Source organism: Heteronotia binoei, chromosome 17, assembly GCF_032191835.1.
Source record: "Heteronotia binoei isolate CCM8104 ecotype False Entrance Well chromosome 17, APGP_CSIRO_Hbin_v1, whole genome shotgun sequence".
NCBI classification, from domain to species: Eukaryota; Metazoa; Chordata; class Lepidosauria; order Squamata; family Gekkonidae; genus Heteronotia; species Heteronotia binoei.
This window is the reverse complement of record NC_083239.1, coordinates 26,393,181-26,413,531: the sequence shown is the minus strand read 5'-3', so window position 1 is coordinate 26,413,531 and position 20,351 is coordinate 26,393,181. Positions and strand designations below refer to the sequence as shown.

Sequence of the window (20,351 nt, the reverse complement as noted above, 5' to 3'; positions counted from 1 at the left end):
TGTGGCAACCATAAATATAACCAATGTAGTAAGACTGGGTAATTGTGTAGTACTCACCCTATCCTTGCCAGAAGTACTGACAGATGTGCCAGCCAGAAGAAGGGATGGTTCATAATTCGAGTCACCCTTGCAGTGTGGGTACTAGGTAGGATGGTAGTAGGTCATGTTTTAGATACAACAGGAAGTAAATACTGATTTAGCTCCAAACAGAACATTTCTGGTGGCAGGAAACTTCCACCCAGAGAGCATGACTTTCTCACCTGTTCCATTCCCACTGCATCCCTAAACTCCCTGAAACACATTTTTTTGGGGGGGGGTGGGGAGGTGTTCTGGCCTGCAGCAGGAAGGGGAAAGGAGAGAAAGTCATACTACGGAGGTGGAACTCCTTTAACCAGTGAAAATACTCCTGTTGAATACTTTTGGGTTGTTTTTTTTCTGAGATCTGATCTTTGTGATAAATGTATATGACCCTCCCCTAAATTTTACAGCTATAGAATACTTTACTTGCCCTATGGACCCAGAAGGGACTCTGATTTTTCACTGGCAGGGTGAAGGTTTAAGACAATCTTTCCTTATGTTATATGGGAGTTGTTTAGTATCCAGGATTGGAGTGAGAGGTATCAATAATCAGAGCCACGTAGTGCTGGTTGCACTGGATACTGTGGCTACCCCCAGTCAGTTCAGCCATTAAGAGCAGGAAAGATTCCACTTCTCTGGCTATGTTGGTCAGGTATGTGGCTGCCATTTTTATGGGCCTTCACTGAATTAGCTGGCATCTTAAGGTTAGTAGAAGGCCAGGGATTCCAGCTCATGCTGCATGGGGATGAAACCCTTTCATGGGATGAAGAGAGATGCAGAAGAACCCTTCTGCCTGTGACCGAGGTTTTTAGAAGTTTGAGAGCCTGCTAGGAATAGTAAGGAATGAACATTTCTCCAACATCACATTTCCTTGGGTCTACAACCTAGGGACACTGATGTTAAATTTTGTATTTAGGAGCATTTTTTCAATTACAAAATGCATGCTTGGTCTGATCATCTTTGAAAGTTGTGCACATGTAGAAAAATGGGTTTTCCCTTTAAGGTTAGGGGTCCTAAGTGCAAAATGTTAACATCCAAGGCAGCCCTGAAAAGCACAATCAAGCTCCACTGAAATCAAATGGAGGTCAAGAACATCTTTATCTCTGAATACGTCTTACCACCCCCATGTTGAAAATTAGCACCACACCTAAGAAGCCCTGTCCCACCATCACTGTGCCCACAGTGGTATATTTAGAGAGATTTATAACTCAATCTTGCCTCTCCAGAGGTCAAATCTGAGCATAAATTCCTTGGCAGGATAAGCTTTTTGTACGAACGGTCGGACTTTATTGAAGGCATTAGCATTTTCATACAAAATCTGCATCTCTGGTGGGATGGATGAAAGAGGCCAATTCATTTGCCAAAGAGTCCAACACAAGAGTTAAAGCTTCCAAGCGTCAACATCACAGCCAGGTGTGGATGGGACAGCGGCAGGTTGGACCATGTGTGCCCTTTCCGGCTAAGGTTCAAAGAGGCATAAGATGGAAGGCAAGAAATATCAACAGATCCCCTCCCCCCCAAATATCTCATTCTATCGTTTTGATTTTTCCTAACAGATCAGTGCAAGAGAACTTGGGAGTTCTCCCTGTTAAAATGAACCATCGTCGCCTTCATCAACCAAGTTAGACAAAGACCAGAACGTGAAGAAATCCTGTCTCCTCACCATAAATGACTTCAGAAAGGGGCATCCAATTCAAGTCTAGTCATTAATAGCTATGTGTGTCTTCTTGCACCAGAAATGTGCATCTCTGAATGCTCAGTGGGTGGCTGTTGTCCAGACCTTGGGATGTGCATCTGATTTATGGCCACAGCTTCTGGTCCAGAGAACAAGATCCACATGTTAAAGTTGCACTGACTTGGGTGTGTTTGCCAGTGATGAAATGGATAGATCTGAGCAAGTCTCCTCCAAAGGCTTATGGCTTCCAGTTCTTTATAGTATACCAGATTGTGCAAAGTGGGGAAGGGAGAGAAACACTACTTCCGTCACTCACTGGGAGACTCTCCTAGCATTTGAACCACTTCACATCTTAATTTCTAACATGCAGATTCATACTTGAGGCTGTGTGTGTGTGTTCTGAATTAGAATGACGCCCCAGGAGAAGAATTCAGCAGTTGGTGTGAATTCAGCAGTCGGTATAATTTGTGCAAATGAAACACATTTGCATAATTTCTCCAGCTTTGCATAATTTTTTCTCCTGGTCATGAAGAGGTATGAGCCCTGGTGGACACTGATGCCTACCTATGAAATTTTATCCAGCCTGCCCCTTTAGTGCCTGAGATTTAAGAGCCTTTGCCTTCTCACATGAAGTGCCTTATATTCAGGGCTTTTTTGAAGCAGGAACTCCTTTGCATATTAGGCCACATGCCCCTGATGTAGCCAGTCCTCCTGGAACTTACAGTAGGCCCTGTACTAAAAGCCCTGTAAGCTCTTGGAGGATTGGCTACATCAGGGGTGTGTGGCCTAATATGCAAAGGAGTTCCTACTACAAAAAAAGCCCTGCTTATACTGAATCAGACCACTGGTCCATCAGGGTCAGTACTGTCTACTCAGACTGGCAGCGGCTCTCCAGGGTCTCAGGTAGAAGTCTTTCACATCACCCACTAGCTGATCCTTTAAAAAAAATGCTGGAGATGCTGGGATTTAACCTGGGACCTTCTATATGCCAAGCAGACGCTCTACCACTGAGCCACAAGCATGCCTCAATAACCCTGAAAACCAGGTGGTGTGTCTAAGGTCTCACACTTGGAATCAGCAGCACTGAAAATAGCCTTCCTAAGGGTCCAATTGTAAAAATGTGATTATTTCTTTGCTCTGGGTCCCTCTATCAGGAAGCCCAACAATGCTGTTCAGAAATGAATCATTAGCCAGTATTAATCTCCATCTTAGAAAAAAAAAGAATATGTGGAACAGCTCTTAATTCCAGCCTGCTGGTTCCATCAGTTTCTCATTCCCACCCTGCATAACAGAACATTCTTCTTTTCTCCTAATCCCCACACAAATGCAGGACTGCCTCTTGGCTAGATGGAACAATTCGGTTTTTATTCTTTGCACAAAGTCCTTCAGGACCTGTCTGTCTTTCTTTGAGCACTGCAGAAAGAAATGGCCTAAATTTCCCCCGAGATCCTATTGGTTGGAAGGATAAAAAAAAAAAAGCAACAGGAGTTTAAATTCAAAAGGTCACCAGGGAACGACACCCAATAACAAGTCTGTTCTTATCTCTGTTACTTCAATCAACGCCTTGACTGATAAGGGATTTCTGGCTTAATGGGAGCAACTCTGGACGCAGCTGCAGTCCTTCGGGGGCAACTAATGACCAAGCTGGAAAACATGCTGGAAAACCTGGATGGGACCTGCAGGGCATTTTTCCTTTGCAACTTGGATAAGGACCATAGGCATTAGCTCCCTCCCCTCATGCATTTTACCTCTCCTGCTCAGATCTGGGATTTGCCCAAGTGGGGCAAATGCTGGCTCTGGCAAGCTTGTGTGAGGTCAGAAAAAATGGCAAGAGCTTTACAAGCATGCATGGGATAGAGAAGGTAGAGAAAGAAGCACTTTTCTCCCTATTTCACAATACAATACAAGAACTCATGGGGACTCAATGAAATTGCTGAGCAGTCGGGTTAGAACGGATAAAAGGAAGTGCTTCTTCACCCAAAGGGTGATTAACACATGGAATTCACTGCCACAGGAGGTGGTGGCGACTACAAGCACAGACAGCTTCGAGGGGATTGGATAAGCATATGGAGCAGAGGTCCATCAGTGGCTATTAGTCACAGCGTATTGTTGGATCTCTGATTGGGGCAGTGATGCTCTGTATTCTTGGTGCTTGGAGGGGGGCACAGTGGGAGGGCTTCTAGTGTCCTGGCCCCACTGATGTACCTCCTGATGGCACCTGGGTTTTTTGGCCACTGTGTGACACAGAGTACTGGACTGGATGGGCCATTGGCCTGATCCAACATGGCTTCTCTTATGTTCTTATGTTCACTGGGGAAGTTTTAAAATCCTCTTTCCCATGCAGGTTGCTTTAAAAAAAAGAAAAGAAAATCAAGCTAGAGATACAGTCATGGGTCTTTTCTGGTTTGGCCATAGCAAAACCGCTAACTTTGGTCTACATGATGCTCACCATGATGTTGGGGCTTCCCAGACATGTGCTACGATAATTTGGTTATCCCACAAATGTGCTTTGCTTGCCTGCATAGCGGGGATCACCATGCAAGCCCCAACCAGGAGGCTTAAATGTCTCCCCCTAATTGGTCCTGTTAAGGGCTGCTTTGCCTTCCTACTGTAGAGTTTCCCCTTCCTTGTTGGTGAGTGCAAAACTCCCTTTCCCCACCCCAATACTACAAGACAAGCCGCCTCTTCCGGTAATCTTTAGTGATGGCATGGATGGGGAAGCGATTGAGCAAACTAGATTGTTCGGCAGATGGAGCGGAGCGACAGAGGAAGAAACTGTATGTGCAACAGCTGTGAGGATTTGGGGTCCCAATCCCCGGCTGCAGAGTGTTGTTAAGGGCGCAGAAGAAGTGCTGCCCAACCAACTCTCTTCCCTAGATGCCAATAAATCCCCCGTAACAAAAACTGACTCACTGGAGGCGGGGGTGGGGGGGTGGGCACGGCTGCCACTAGAGAAAAACCGCTCTTTGAAGAAGTTACTCTGAAGTGCTCAGATCAGCTGTAGCTCCCATTTCCATCCCCAAGCCATGGCCAATCACCTTCCCAGGACTTCTCCTCGGCTCTTAAAGGACTATGATCTGCACTGGCCTTTCCAGAGCATACTCAGTGTTACTCACGCCTGACTCCCTTATAAAGAGGTGGCAGAAAGATGTTCTGCTTCACCAGATTTGAAGAGCAGTGAGACACGGGGGAGGGAGGAGGGTGCTTCAAGGCTTGGAAATAGTTCAGAAAGATCTGACCTCTGAAAACACAAAGCCCGCCCCCCCCCCCTCAAAAGAGCTTCAGCTGTCTGAACTGGAAACCCCAGGCACAAAGATGGTGGTTTTGGAAATCTGGTCTGGATAGCTTCGCCTCTGGAGTGAGCAGCCTGTTTGGTTTCTCCCTGTCAGATATCCTCCAGGGAGTCACTCCCTGACTGGGTTTTCCCCCAGGCAGAACTGCTGCCAAGACACAGGCCAATGGGGCAGGCATCAGTCCGGGGCCAAGACAGGTAATGGTTATAATAGCGTATGAAAAACTGTACAGATCCCTTTAGCACCTTCAGACGCTTCCTGAAGGCAATCGATGCCTCGGATCATCTCCCGCTGGAGCTTCTCAGATACCAGCAACAAGGTCCCAGGGCCGCCTCTGCTCTCATACAGCTGTTTTGAAAGAGGCCAGACTTCCTCTTCTCCTCCAGCTCTCTGCAGCGTCGGTCAGTTCCAGGCTGTGACCAGGCAGGAGCACAAAGAAATCCGGTCGATGCACACCGGTGTCCAAACATGTACAAAGAAGGCCTGTGTGCCAAACTCCTGGCTGGCATGTACACATCGTCGTATACCTGGGGTGAGTTTGGGTGGCCTCTGGTCTCCCCCCTGGGAGAGGGGCAAGAGTGGGAGAAAAGGGGGACAGATGAAGGTAAGGGATAGACATCGTGACCCCATCACTTTCATGAGTTTTGTTTTTTGATTTTTTTTTCCTTCCTCCCTTTTGCTCTTCCTCATAGTCCGGGTGCAAAATGCATGTCTGGCACAAACTCCAAACAAATGCTTGTTTGCGGGCACCTGGCAAGGTGCTATCTGGTCTCCAGGGATTCCAGGTATTCCAGGGCTAAGTCATAGCAGAAGTGGTACTGTTCCTTTAAGGGAAGAGGCAGGGCGGGGAGAGAGAGAGACAAGAGAATGAGTTAAAAGTGTATTACTTTTAACCAAAAGAAAAAGGCAGGCAAAAGCCAGCATGCAAGTGTCTGGCTCTACGGTGGGGCAAAGTAAGGTGGTAACCTGCATACCACCTGAGGTGGTAACCTGAGCCCCCTTGCCTTCAGCCCTGGTGACGTTGCCCCCCCCAACCTGCCCCCCCCCCCCCCCGAAGCTCCCCCGAAAGAGCTTCAGCAGCTGAGGTTCTTTTCACTTGGTTCTCCAGATGCCCTTAAAGGTTGCTTAGCTTTCTAAATGATCATATGACTCAATGTTTGGGAAGTTTCATTTTGAGTCATATTATGAAGCTGCCTTGCATCATAGGGCTTTTTTTTTGTAGCAGGAACTCCTTTGCGTATTAGGCCACACCTCCCTGTTGCAGTCAATCCCCCAAGAGCTTACAGGGCTCTTAGAAAAGACCCTAATGTAAGCTCCAGGATGATTGGTTACATCAGGGGTATGTGGCCTAATATGCAAAGGAGTTCCTGCTACAAAAAAAGCCATGCATCAGACCATTGGGCCATCAGGGTCCATACTGTCAACTCAGACTAGCAGCAGCTCTTGGGCAGAGGTCCTGCCACTGAGCTCCATGCGCCATTTGCATGGCTTCCTGGGCTGCCTTTGAAGACTCATGGGGGAGCAGTGTTAGCTGTCGCCTGGGTGGCAGTGAAGTTGGCAAGATCTCTGCTCAAAACCTCAGGGAGCCACTGCCAGCCGAAGTAGGCAGTACTGAACTAGAGCAATGCAATGGTTTGATTGATTAAAAGGCAGTTTTGAGATTGGCTTTGAGGAAGCTTAAAAGAATGAGATAGGAAGTCAGCATTCCTGGCTCCCTGGTGGTCTAGCCTGTTGCTAAGGAAACCAGAAAACAAGGATGTTCAGGCCCATTTCTTCCTTGCCACCAAACACCAATGGAAAGCCTCTAAATCCCATGAAACTGAGCCGGGGAGAACTATATGAATAGCATAGTAAGAGTGTATGTCGTACCTGCTGGGCAGGCTTTTCATTCCTGCCAAATGCTCGCTAAGGCACTCAAGTTTTGTTTTTGTTTCTGTTTTCTCCCCCCAAGCATGCATTGCGAAAATTTGCATGGCCCTCTCCGAATTTTTCCAGAAGTTTGATGCATGCATAGAGGGAGGGATTATTAGCTCTTCAACAGCACAGTCCCTCTTTCTCTGCCTTCCCTCTTGCAAAATACATGCCAAAGAGCTCTTGACTATTCACTGAAATACATATATACAGAGTGTGAAAGGGCTGCTGGTGTGAGACATGAGAAACTGGGCCATTCTGGTGTTCTCCAGCATCGCACACTCACGACAACTCTACTGCTACAGCCTTGGATACAAAAAAGTTGGGGGGGAGGGGCCAAACCAACCCAAAAAACCACTATCAGTTAAGAACGGCTGCATTGCTTTGATCTTCAATTATCCCTGAGGTAACAGCTCGCCGTGTTTGTATATGAGTCCAAAGCAAATTTCAGAACAAAAATCGCTCGGCACGAAGAAATAAATAACAAACATTCATGAAAAGCCAGAGAGCAAAGAATGCTTTTACTGTTGGGATGTTTGCACAGGGAATTCAAAGGGGAGGGAGGGGAGATGGGGAAAGGGTTTAAGCGCCAGCATCGAGACAGACAAGATAGGCTAGGAATTGGATGAAAGAAACCGTGTTTTGACAGAATGGTCTCTGAAATAGGAATTTGGGGGGCAGATTATCAAATGTTGGGACAGAGCAATGCACGTAGGGTGAGGGAGCCAAATCAGAGATGCCACCCTTGGCCATGCAAATTTGCCGCAAGTGCGTACATTATTTACACATGTGCAAACTGCACACTCATAGGGTTGGACCCAGACTAAATTTCCTGCTTGTATGGGGCACTTTTCCCCCGCAGTGGAACAGAACAATTCTGCCTCCTCCCGTCCTTGATCTCCCCAAAGTGATGCTCCGGGGGGACGTGGACCCTCTGGAACAACTTGAGAGGCAAATTGAGAATTTATGACAGGAAGAGGAAATTGGTAGAAATTACTCCACCCCTTCTGCCAAGTGGAAAATTTAGCCTGGATCCAATCTCCAAGGCTCCCTTCCTAGGATAAGGAATGCAGCTTGTGTGTGTGTGCTGTTTCTATGTGCAATGGTGTGCTGCCCACATCGGGAGAAATGCTGACAAACAAGCAAGAAACATGCTTGGTCATGATTGGGGTGCAGCTAGCACATTACATCCCCCCCCTCCCCCGTGTGCTTCTGCAAATGGCTACAGTCTCAGTGACTTCTGCAATGGAACTATTAGAGGGACTCTCCCATTCATTTGACACATTGCGCTTTCTTCCATGATCATTTTCAAAAGAATTCCCCACCAGCAATACCACATGCACAAATTCAACTCTGCTTTATGAAGAACAATGCAGAGGCAGAGGGTGCATTAAACCCTGTGCTCTTTCACCCCTCCCCCATTGAAACATGACATCCCCAAGCTGTCTTTATTCTCAGCTATAAGAAATGTGCAGGTGTCTGTAGTATTTGTGCCTTTTCTCCCAATGGGAAACTGCCATGGAAGAAAGGGTTGAAGAGTCCCGTTGCCTCTGAGCTGTTCTTCCCCTTAAAAAAAAGCAGGCTCAGTGACTGTGGGGTTTTTTGGGGAGGGGGAGGGCGGGGGGGGGAGCTTAAAGAAAAGATCACAGAAGAAAATAGCAAGGATTGGTTGCAGACCAAAATGTCTGCTTCTGCTAGAACTTTTGTGCAGTGGGAACACACACAAAAAGGATGGCAGCAGCACTTGTGCAACCAGCATCTGGGCACTTGGGGGGAAAGGGCTAGATGTGGTACAAGATCTTGTGAAAATGGAATGGCACTAAGTACACATGTGTTTCTGCTTGCATGTTGATGGATCCAAGCCAGCAGGGCTGCCCCTGCCACTAGGCAATCTAGGCAATTGCCTATGGCACCGACCTTCTGGGGGATGACAAATTGGGCACCTCCCATGTGACTCAGTGGCGCTATCAGTGTGGGGAGGGGGCAGAAGTTAGCCTTGCCTAAGGGGCAAGACAGTCTAGGGCTAGACCTGCAAGCCAGTATGTTGTGTGAGCATCAGAAACTGCATTTTGCAGGTTCACTTGGAGTAGGGGAGGAGATTGCAGAGTGCCTATTTTGCATTTGTTCTTACCTTGCAACTTAACAGAGAAGTCATCTGACTCTATGCCAGGGACCACATTCCCTTTTTTTTATTGCTTTCTCTTAATTCCTCCCCCCCCCCGCCCCACTTACTTCCTCCAATTGTGATTTAATTCCTAATGCAATCAGAACCTCCCAGAAAATAATTTCATTTTGTCAAGTTAGAGGTTTGATAATCCAGGCACTGCTAATGTCATATTTTTCCCCACTCTGGTCCTGACATTTTTATATGAGCATTTTATTTATATCCCTAAACCTTTTTATTCTGCCTTTTTCATACAGATGTTTCAGGCGATTACAATACTCTAGCAGCAAAGCTATATGGATGTTAGAAATAAGGGCCAATTCATGCAATACCAAGTACTTGTGGCTGCCACAAACACTTTGTATCAGGCACAAAACAGCAGTTCCATTTCTCCCAGAAGCACATGAGCACAGTTCTGATTGCATCCACAACATGAGAGGAAAAAAAGCTTCACCCCCCCCCCCCACACACACACCAAGTTGCCATTTTCTCATCCTGAAATAGGCCCAGGGAGTGGGAGTCATCATTTGCTCTCCTCAGGGCTTTTTTTGTAGCAGGAACTCCTTTGCATATGAAACTACACACACACCCTGATGTAGCCAATCCTCCAAGAGCTTACAGGGCTCTTCTTACAGGGCCTACTATAAGCCCTTGGAGTATTGGCTACATCAAGGAGGTGTAGCCTAATATGCAAAGGAGTTCCTGCTACAAAAAAAGCCCTGGCTCTCCTGAGAAACGTACATGTACCCATTGTTACACCTAAGTTTTCCATTGGAAGATACGGAGGTTCCCTGGGGCCAGTTAAGGAAACAAAAATAGTGTGAAGATGGCTGAAAGTTAGGGTAGCCAGCACTGGCTTAGGAAATTCCTGGAGGTTGGGGGGCGGTGCCAGCAGAAGGTGGAGTCTGGGGAGGGAAGGAAGTTGAGCAGGGATATAATGCCACAGAGAAGTCACTTCCTCTAAGGGATCAGAATTCTGGGAGAACTCCAAGTCCCACCTGGAGACTGGCAACCCTGCTGAAGCCATCTCTTGGCTTGCTGGGGTCATATTCAGTACTGTTCCTGCATGTTTCTGAGAGGCACAGAAATCCCATCTTACATCTGGTTTAAAGTCCTTGTGGGGAAAGGTTATGCTTTGTGTGCCAGATGTTCTGCACCAATGCAGTGGGGACAAATTCCCTCAGGTCCCTTGGTTTTATGCCAACTGCCACAATTCTTTGTAACTGCCCCTCCCCCCAAGAGTTTAAAGGCACAGGAAGAAGGAACAGATTTGCTAGCCACTTACAAAAGTCTCAACCATATTTGGCTTGTAGTTTCGGAGGGTTTTTGCAGCAAAGAAAACGTCCACCATCTTGTGGCACTTGATCATCTCCAGGATCATGGTGCAGGCGCAGAAAGTGCCACTCCGTCCACCCCCATTCCTGGCAGGGAAAAACAAAAGAATAGCATGGAGACATTCAATACTAAAAGCAGTCCAATGTGAATAACATAAAGGAGAGTGAGACTGGGGTTGAGTTCTGGCCAAGGAGAAATCTTCTCTTCTGCCATGAAGCTTGCAGAGTGATATCCTGGGGCATTCACTGTCAATATGAAATACCTTACAGGGTTGTCACAAAGATAAAAATGGGAGGAGAGATCCTTGTGTGTGGTGCTGAACTCCTTGGAAGTGTGTCTAGATAAAAATGTGCTAGGGAGATTGAGTGTTCACTTCCTATTTAAATGGGCAGCCAAGCCACTGAAAGGGCAGAGATGCACGTTAATCCTGGTTTAAAATTCTGGCTCGTGAAACATGAAACAGCCAAAACTGTGTTGAAGGTGCCAGATCTGGAATATGTACATAAGTCTGGAGTCTACATAACTGTCATCAAGTTGCAAACTACTGATGGTGACCCCAGCAAGGGGCTTTCAAGGCAGGTGCGAAGCAGAGGGACTGCCTCTTCCGGTATATCCCCTGAAGAGCATTATGCCCCGGAGAGAAGAAAGACAGGTTGCTTACCTGTAACTGTAGATCTTCGACTGGTCATCTGTGCATTCACACTCATGGGATAGCGCACCTGCGCCGATCTCCAAATCAGTACCTAAAAGCCCGGGATTTTTTTGCACTCGGCACCAATGGGCATGCGCAGGCGTCCCAGTGTGCATGCTTACCGGCACCAGCGCGAGGATCCCACCAGTTCCTTCCTGACCGCTGGAAGCCCCTACTGGAGGGAGACCGTCAGCAGTGGGGAAGGAGGGCGGATACTGTGAATGCACAGATGACCACTCGAAGATCTACAGTTACAGGTAAGCAACCTGTCTATCTTCTTCGTGGTCTCTGTGCTTCACACTCATGGGAGATTAGCAAGCAAGACATACCTGGAGGCGGGAAGATGGTCAATCAGAAGAAACAGCTTGCAGCACCGCAGCTCCCAGACGAGTCCTCTGCTGAGCATGCACATCCAGCGCGTAGTGCTTCATAAAGGCATGCGGAGAGGACCAGGTGGCAGCCTTGCCATGTCCATCAGGGAAACGCCTTTCAGGAACGCCACCGACATCGCCATCGCTCTTGTAGATTGTCCGTGAATATGCCCAGGTAACGGCTTCTTAGCCAACAAATAACACAGTTTAATAGTCTCAGTGAGCCATTTCAAAAGCCACTGAGACAAGATCCTGGAACCTAACTTAGGAGCAGCATATGAAACAAAAAGCTGCTGGTCCTTATGAAAACTCTTGGAGCGACTTAAATAAAACAATAAAGCACGCTTCACATCTAGATCATGCAACCTACGTTCCTCATCCGAGGAAGGCATAGGATGAAAAGTGGGCAACCAAACTCCCAAGTTGAGGTGGAACTGAGAAACCACCTTGGGGAGAAAAGAAATATCAGGAGCTAACAACACTCCAGCCTCCTGAAAAACTAGATATGAGTAGTCACAACGCATAGCCGTGAGCTCCCCTGCATGGCGTGCTGATGTGATGGCTACCAAAAAAGCAATCTTCCAAGAGAGAAGCTGTAACGAACATGTAGCCATCGGCTCAAAAGGACATCGAGTCAGCCTGTCCAACACTAAAGTCAAATCCCACAACTGTGGGGGTGATCTTGATGGAGGATGAAGCCTAAACAAACCCTTCAAAAACCTCTTAGAATGAGGGTGTGCAAAAACAGAGTGCCCCTCAACTGGTACATGGAATGCAGAAATTGCTGCCAAATAAACCTTGATGGAAGAAAAAAACAAGGCCAGCATCCACCAGAGATAACAAAAACTCAAAAATTACCGACAACCCCACCCTTTGGGGGTGAAACTGAGGGATCAATTAAGAACTGCAGAAACCTCCACCACTTCCTATCATAGGAAGCGCAGGTAGAAAGTTTCCTGCTGTTCAAGAAAACATGTTAGACTCTGCTAGAGAACCCACAGGGTCGATGAACCACGCTGTCAGCTTCAGGTGGGGCATATTGTGATGGAGTACATGACCGTCCTGAGCTGACAGAAGGTCCAGTTCTGCCGGAAACTGGTAGAAGACCCCCCTCGCCAGTTGGAGCAGGATCGGGAACCAGTTCTGGCGAGGCCACCAGGGAGTCACCAGGATACAGCATGGTCTCTCTCTCACGCTCTTGTTGACCACCCTCATCAGTAGTGGCAGAGGTGGGAACAGATAAAGGAACCGATCTTCCCACGGGAACAGCAGACCGTCTCCCAACAACTCTGGATCTGAGCCCCCTCTGGAGCAAAACAGAGGACACTTCCAGTTTTCGGCTGTGGCAAAGACATCCACCTGGGGATACCCCCAGAGCTGAAACACAGGTTGGAGGAAGCGCCACTGTAACTCCCACTCGTGCGGGGAAGCCGCACCCCTGCTGAGGGAGTCTGCTTGCAAGTTGAAAACCCCTGGGAGGTGTGCTGTCTTCACAAAGATGTTGTGTTCCAGGCACTTCGACCACAGATCCAGCACCAGCGCACAAAGCCGTCGAGAGACTGTCCCTCCCTGCCTGTTGGTGTAACACAGGGCAGTGGTATTGTCTGTTAGCAGAGCAACAATCTTCCCCGCCACCATGGGGCGGAAAGACCAAAGAGCAAAATGAACTGCCAGCAGTTCCAAGTAATTTATGTGGCAGTGAGTCAATTTCAAAGGCCAAGGGCCCCCCACACACAGATCGTCCATGTGGGCCCCCCAACCCCATAAAGACGCATCTGTCGTGATAGTCACAGTTGGTGCAGGTAGATGGAAGGGAGCTCCCTGACAAATGTTGTCCTTTGAGTTCCACCATTGCAGCGTTTGAAGTGTCACAGGTGGAATTACAAACCTCTTACGAGGTGAGTCTCGTAATGGGCGAAACAGACGAAGAAACCAAAGCTGTAGGCCTCTCATCCTCAGCTTCACAAACAGCAGCACACTTGTAGTCGCCGCCATCAGCCCCAGCATCTGCTGCAGCTGCTGCGCCGTGCTCCACTTTCGACTCTGCAGAAGTTCGACAAGGTTGATAATGTCCATCGCTCTCTGCTGAGACAGAAACACGCGATGAAGGTTCATATCCAGCAAAGCCCCTATGAACTGTCCTTGATGGAGTAAGGTGTGATTTCTTCAAATTGACCTGCAGACCCAAGGTGTCGAGAAGACGAAGAGTGATGGCAATGTGGGATAACAAACTCTCTTTCGACTCCGCCACAAGGAGCCAGTCGTCGATGTACGGAAAGACGACTATCCCTTGAAGCTGGAGATGGGCAGCCACAACGCTCATCATCTTCGTGAACACCCGAAGTGCAGTGGACAGGCCGAACGGAAGAGCTTTGAACTGGAAGTGCTGAGACCCTACTGCAAACCGAAGGAAACGTCTGAACGCAGGTTGGATGCTGACGTGGAAGTATGCATCCTTGAGGTCCAGCGTTGCCATCCAATCCCCTTGGTTGATTAGAAGCAGAATTGTTTGCAGAGTGGACATTCTGAACTTCTGGTACAAAATGAATTTGTTCACATTCCAAAGATCCATGATTGGTCTTAGACCCCCGTCCTGCTTGGGAACCAGGAAGTAACGAGAGTAGAAGCCTCCTATCCTGGCCTCCATTGGGACCCTCTCTATGGCTTCTTTCTGTAAGAGGTTGCTCACCTCCGCCAGCAAAGGTGGGGAAGGGGGAGTGGTAATTACCACAGATTGGTTCGGAATCTGAGCAAAGTCTATTTTGTAGCCTTCCGCTACGATGGAAAGCGCCCACCTGTCCGTAGTGATGGACTCCCAGGCCGACAAGAATGGGCGGAGGTGGATAGACGAAGTGGGAGAGGGGATGGTGACGCGTGCTGCCAGAAAGTCAAAGGCCCTGCTTTTGAGGGCGAGTGCCCTTGGACTTGCCGGTGGTCTGTGAAGCATAACGGTTTCTGTTATTCCCCCTGTATGGGGACCTACTCTCAGGTTGAGCAGAGCGAGGTCTCCACTGCTGTTCCGGGGAGAACTTTTGGTACGGCTTCTTTGGCCAAGGCTTGTGCCACTGTTTCTGTTTCGCAGCTCTGGAAGATGCCGGTACGCCTGGTATGCCGGTATGCCTGGAAGTTTTTATACTTTTGTCCATTTCCTGGACCGCATTGTCGGTGGTAAAGTGAACAGGCCTTCGCCCTCGAAGGGCAGATCTTCAACACAGGCCCTGGTGTCCTGTTGGAGAGCCATAGATCTGAGCCAGGAGTGGCGGCGGAGGCAGACGGCAGAAGTGATGGTCCTTGCTGAGACGTCGACCATGTGCTTTGCTGCAGCCAGTTGTTGTTTGGCTACAGCAAAGCCTTCCTTCTGCAACTTCTTTGCAGCCGACCTCCTCTCCTCACTCAGGGAAGACAGGAGGGGGGTTAGCTGTTCCCATACTGAGTATTTGTATCTAGCCATGCACGCAGCATAGTTAGATACCTTTACTCCCAGCGCCCCAGCAGAATAGAACTTCCTCCTGACGTTATCCAGCTTCTTTCCCTCCTTGTCTGGTGGAGAGGAGTGCGTCTTGCGGGCCTTCGACGAGGAGGAAACAACCACCGAATTTGACTTCGGGTGTGCGAAGAGGAACTCAGCCCCAGACTCTTGGACACGGTACATATGTTCCAACCTTTGCGATGACACAGGTGTAGAAGCCGGCTTCACCCAAGGCTCCTTCACCGCCTGTAGGATGACCTTCGTGACCGGCAGGGCAACTGCTGTAGAAATATCCCTTTGCATGATGTCAAACACGTTATCATCTACAACGGGTTGCAGCTGTGACACCGGAAACGAGAGGGGGAGTGCCATCCTCTTTACCAGGTCCCTGTACGACTTCAGATCCTCCAACGGTGAGATGGGAAGATCCTCAGCCGTATGAGACACCGGGGAAGGTTCCAAAGCCCAGTCCGGATCGTCGGTACCAACCTCGGAGTCCAACAATGAAGACTCTCTGTGTAGAGATCGTTCTGAGAGCACCGGAGTAGACTCTCTGACGGGTGACCGGATCGACCCTGACGACCGAGGTTGGACTTCCTCCACCATCACGCTGCGTCTGTCAGGCGGGACAGCGATGGATGCCGAAGGACGCCGTCTAGAATGTTGAGACAGCCTGGACATGTGGGATGCCTCAGACTGCTGGTCCCAGTCTGCGAACTCGCGAGGAGGGTACCATTGGTACGGTGGGGAAGGATAAGGGTAAGGAGACCATTGGCGCTGCTCTTATGGTGGAAGAGGTGGGAAGCGATGAGCTACTGCAGTTGATTCCAGCTCTCTCCGGCCTCTCATCTGATCCATCGGTGCCGAAGGCTCCATCGGCGCCGACACCTCCACCTCCGAGACCGAGTTGCTCTCATTGCGACGCCTGGACCCTGAAGAGTGGGAGCACTGAGTTAGGTCGATCTCGTGCTCCGATGCCGATAGGTGCAGCTGCAAAGCACTGCCTCTCAACACTGAAGAGCTATGACGTGGGGACGCCAAGATCTTCCTCGGTGGGGCTGTCGATGTCGAAGCATCATGCGAAGGTGAAGGGGTGCGGGGTGGTCTCTTCTTCCGCTTCTCCTTCGATTCCCCCTTCTTCAGCGCGGATGATCGGGTCCCCGAATCATCCCGACGCCTCTTAGCCAGGGTGTCCACTGACCCTTCAGAAGGCCGTTTCGTGGAACACCTGCGCTCGACCGGCATCTCGGTCCTGATCGGCGAAGTCTCAGCCGATGTGACCGTCAGGGCCGCAGCCTCACCCATCGGTATCGACAGGTCTAATGCCATTTTCTGTGGACAAAGTGCCGACTCGACCAAATCCGCTGAAAGCCTCGCCGCTCGATTCTTAAGTGTTTGCTTCGAGAAACTCAAACAGTGAGCACAAGAATCGACTCGATGTCCCTCGCCCAGACAGAGGAGACAGAGGGAATGGCCATCGGGGGGGGGGGGCAATCTTCTTCCCACAGGAACGGCACCTCTTGAAAAATCCCCAACATCTTTCCATAGACGCCCAGGAAAAAACCCCACCCAGGAAAGTCTCTGAGGGGGAAAAACTGAGCCCCGAAGGGCAAGTCCAACAAACTTTTTTTTTTTTTTACCAACACTAACTGTCTAACAACTAACTAACTAACTTCACTAAGAAAATAACGAATGGGCTATATACAAAGGCAAAAAAGCAATCCAAGATTACTTCACCGACCCAGTCTTTTTAGGTACCGATTCGGGGATTGGCGCAGGTGCTCTATCCCATGAGTGTGAAGCACAGAGACCATGAAGAAGATCTTACTGGTGATCCCTGGCCCGAAAAATATCTGGCTGTCCTCAACCGAAGGCCCAGGCTTCAACCTGGTGGAACTCTGCCAAATGCAGTTCCACAGGGTTTGAAGGCAGAGATATTCTGCCAGACCTACAGTTGAAGACAGCAATGGTTTTCCATCTTGCTTGGCACCTCCTCTTTCTCTCCTCCCCCACATGGGGCTAAGGATATAATTCTGGTTTATTTAAGCATCATCTTTTTTTTTTTGTATTGCCATTTCTTAAATTGTTTTAAATTAGCTTAATCTGATTGGAATATATTTACTGGAATTGTTGTTCACCGCCCTAGGGGAGGGTGGTCTACAAGCCAAATTTATAAACCAACATAGTTTATAGCACAGCAAAAGGTTATCAGCCTCAGCACGGTGCAAGGGACAGGAAGAAAAAAGCATGGGATCCCGAGGATTTGTGATTCCAAGGATTTACTGGCTTGTCCTCATCATGAACAAACAATCTCTTGTTTGTGGTGTTTGAATGAGGCCAATGTCTATGAAAAGCATATAACCACTAACCAGGGCCTCCAAAATCAGTGGGACTTTGTTGTGTGTCATGCAGGGTTGGTCAAATCTGTAATGACTGCAGATTGCATTCCTATTTTTCTAGCATCTGATACGTTGACCTGTGACTTTTACCAAAATAAACAGACGTGTATCAGCAGTTAAAATGGAAGGTCTTTCTTTACCTCCCCCATATCATGCAGCAAGTTCTTCAGGGCATGGAGTCCCATCACGGTTAATAAATCTTTTACACCTTGCTATAAATGTATTAGCAAGACGCACATGAGACTGGTGTTTGCAAGCCAGTAGCAAGCCCTATTTCCCCTTTTCCAGCTCCTCGCCTCTGCACCCACCGGAGAGCCCTGCATTTTGTGAATGACTCTGCCAAATTATCCTTAGGCTAATGAAGACGGGCAAGACTGTAATTCATTTTTGATTAAAAGCTCACTGGGAGCCCCCCTGTCAGTTTGGAAACACGACTCTTTATTTATTTGCTGCTATTTCTTTTCTTTTTTTAACCTTGCTTTTCCAAGCAAAAGAGAGAGAGAGAGAGACGGCTCCCAAACTGGCTGATGGTAATTAAAAAACCAATGCAAATATTAATTAATACAAAACAAAGAAGTTGCTTGGGGAGGGCATCAGAGAGAGGAGTGTCTAGTTGCTGCTTCCTCCCCCCTTCCTTTAGCCTCAGGGATGGCAGTCATTTGCCTAAGAACTGAGAATGATCTTAACTAGAGTTGGAACGATGCACAATGGAAGGTTAACTAGCAGGTGTCTTCTCTCTCTCCCACCTGCACTTCAATACTTTACCTCCCACAATGCTGCATCCTTGACAAATCACTAGCTATTGCAGAAACCCGCCAACAGATTCTAATGCCATACACTCTTTCCAAAAAAAAGAAATGGAAATCTCCCAGATCTATCTCTAAGGACATAAAGAGCACACACTGGAATGTCCGCAAGATTCATTTCGGAAGCACTGAGCTTCCAAACAGATATAACCCATTGAAACATCAGAGAAGGGATGCCAACCTGCAAGCAGGCAGAATCAAGAACTGCCTGGACACTACCTTCTCTGTTGTGGCCCCCACCTTGTGGGATGGGCTGCCTGAGGAAGCCAGAAAGGCTCCCGCTCTCCTGACTTTCCTCAAACTATGCAAACCTCAGTTGTTCAAGAGGGTTTTTCTACATGGCCAATAGAGTTGCACTGTACAAAATGATTCACAAAGCTACTTAGAAAAATCATTAAGGACTGTGGTCTATACTGTGTGTCTGAAATTTGGGCAGATTTTATTTTTGCTTCAGAACTCAAAGGCAACAACCCACAACATTTCTTGTGTTTTCAAACAACCGTTGTTTGTGCTGCAAATTATGTTAAACAGCTAAGTGAAGAAAGCTGGGACTTGAACCAGAGCATGACTGTCAACAGACAATGGATAAAAAGACAACCCTGGCTCAGCTTTCTTCCTCTTCTCCCAGTACTGGAGAAGACTAGATGGGGAGGGACACTCTGCCGGTTCCTAATCAAGATATGCATTTTTCTCCATAGGGCTTTTTCTTGCAACAGGAACTCCTTTGCATATTAGGCCACACACCCCTGATGTAGCCAATCCTCCTGGAGCTTACAGTAGGCCCTGTAAGCTCCTGGAGGATTGGCTACACCAGGGGTGTGTGGCCTAATATGCAGAAGAGTTCCTGCTACAAAAAAAGCCCTGGTGATCATATTCACTCTGCCTCCTGTCTGCGCATTTAAAAACTCCCCTCATTTATAGACAAGACTCTGAGCGCACAAACATTTGAGAAAACTGTAGCTGAGACCTTTGGTAGAACTCTCTTTATCCTTTTTGAAAAAGGTTTCTCCACTGAACAGTTCATTTCATGTGTTAAGTGCAGCAGGCAAGTTGCTTCCAACTTACGGTGACCTTAAGGAATGAATGGCCCCCAAAAGGTCCTATTGTTAACAGCCTTGCTCGGGTCTTACAAATTGAGGGCTGCAGTTTCCTTGACAGAGTCCATCCATCTCATGTTGGGTCTTCCACTTTTCCTGCTGTCTTCAGCTTTTCCTAACATTATTGGTTTTTCCAGGGACTCCTGTCTTCTCACAATTGTGTCATTTTTGCTTCTAGGGAGAGTTCAGGCTTGATTTGATCATTATATGTACAGTAGTATTTTATAAAAGATATGGCAAAAACAACATTTCCCCTTCCCCAGACAATACTTACAAACAATGCACAACTGTCCTCCCGTCACCGCTCTCCCCTTGCCACTTCTCCACCTGGGCCAATAGATGCAGGAAGGACTTCTTCGAATCAGGGGTGTCTCTGTAAGCTGACCATCTCAAGTACTGAAAGTGCTGGACCATCAGGTGACCCTCCTGTAACTAGAGAAGGCCCATCATTTTCTCACTCTCATTTATGGTACCTTGTTTACATTGCCTTCTGAAAGGTTTGGTGGGGGGAAATCAGCAATAATAGTTAATTTCCCATGAAACAAAGGAATATCCCCACTACACTTTGCATGTAGCGTTACCTTGGTTACTTAAAAAAAAAAAGATACAGGGACAAATTGGATGGGGATCAAGGAATGGAGTCTGTGGATTTAATTTAAATGTCCCTTACTTCCCCTCCCAATAATCTCACCTAGCTCATTTCTTAAACCTCAAGGGATACATTCCCATGGCAAAGGCTGATGGCACACCTTCTTTGTATTCTAAATTTATCGTTCCCTGAAAAGCAAGAGAGTCTTGCCAGGTAAGGGATGTACAGGGGGGAAAGGATGCTGTTTAATATTCTAGTGATCTAGTTAGCTTTGCAGTCTAATGTGGTTAGAGAACTCTGGAAGGAAGAGGCTTAGGTGCACAGAGCTGAGAGAAATACCAGGATTTAAGCAGGGGTGGGGTTGTAGAGATCACTTCCAAATCAGAGGTTTGTGAGGGAAGATCAAAATAGGACATATAATATAGAGGAATGACTTATGGGATGAATTTCTGGTTCTGAGGCTGACATTAACT

General features: G+C 47.9%; 1 protein-coding gene across 12 annotated transcripts in view; it reads right to left on the bottom strand.

Moving 5' to 3' along the window:
• Positions 1-4,699: 4,699 nt before the first annotated feature.
• The window catches only part of PTPRU (protein tyrosine phosphatase receptor type U), a 495,642-nt gene continuing 479,990 nt past the window's right edge, over positions 4,700-20,351 (bottom strand). For 10 of the 12 annotated variants that reach the window (XM_060257887.1, XM_060257888.1, XM_060257892.1 and 7 more), the window contains 3 exons: positions 19,564-19,721; positions 10,407-10,542; positions 4,700-5,870 (listed from right to left, as the gene is read on the bottom strand). In XM_060257887.1, the coding sequence (XP_060113870.1) occupies positions 5,808-5,870; positions 10,407-10,542; positions 19,564-19,721 (357 nt within the window). In that variant the 3' untranslated portion in view covers positions 4,700-5,807. The remainder of the gene's footprint in view (positions 5,871-10,406; positions 10,543-19,563; positions 19,722-20,351) is intronic. The other 2 variants (XM_060257891.1, XM_060257897.1) reach the window with 1 other exon arrangement.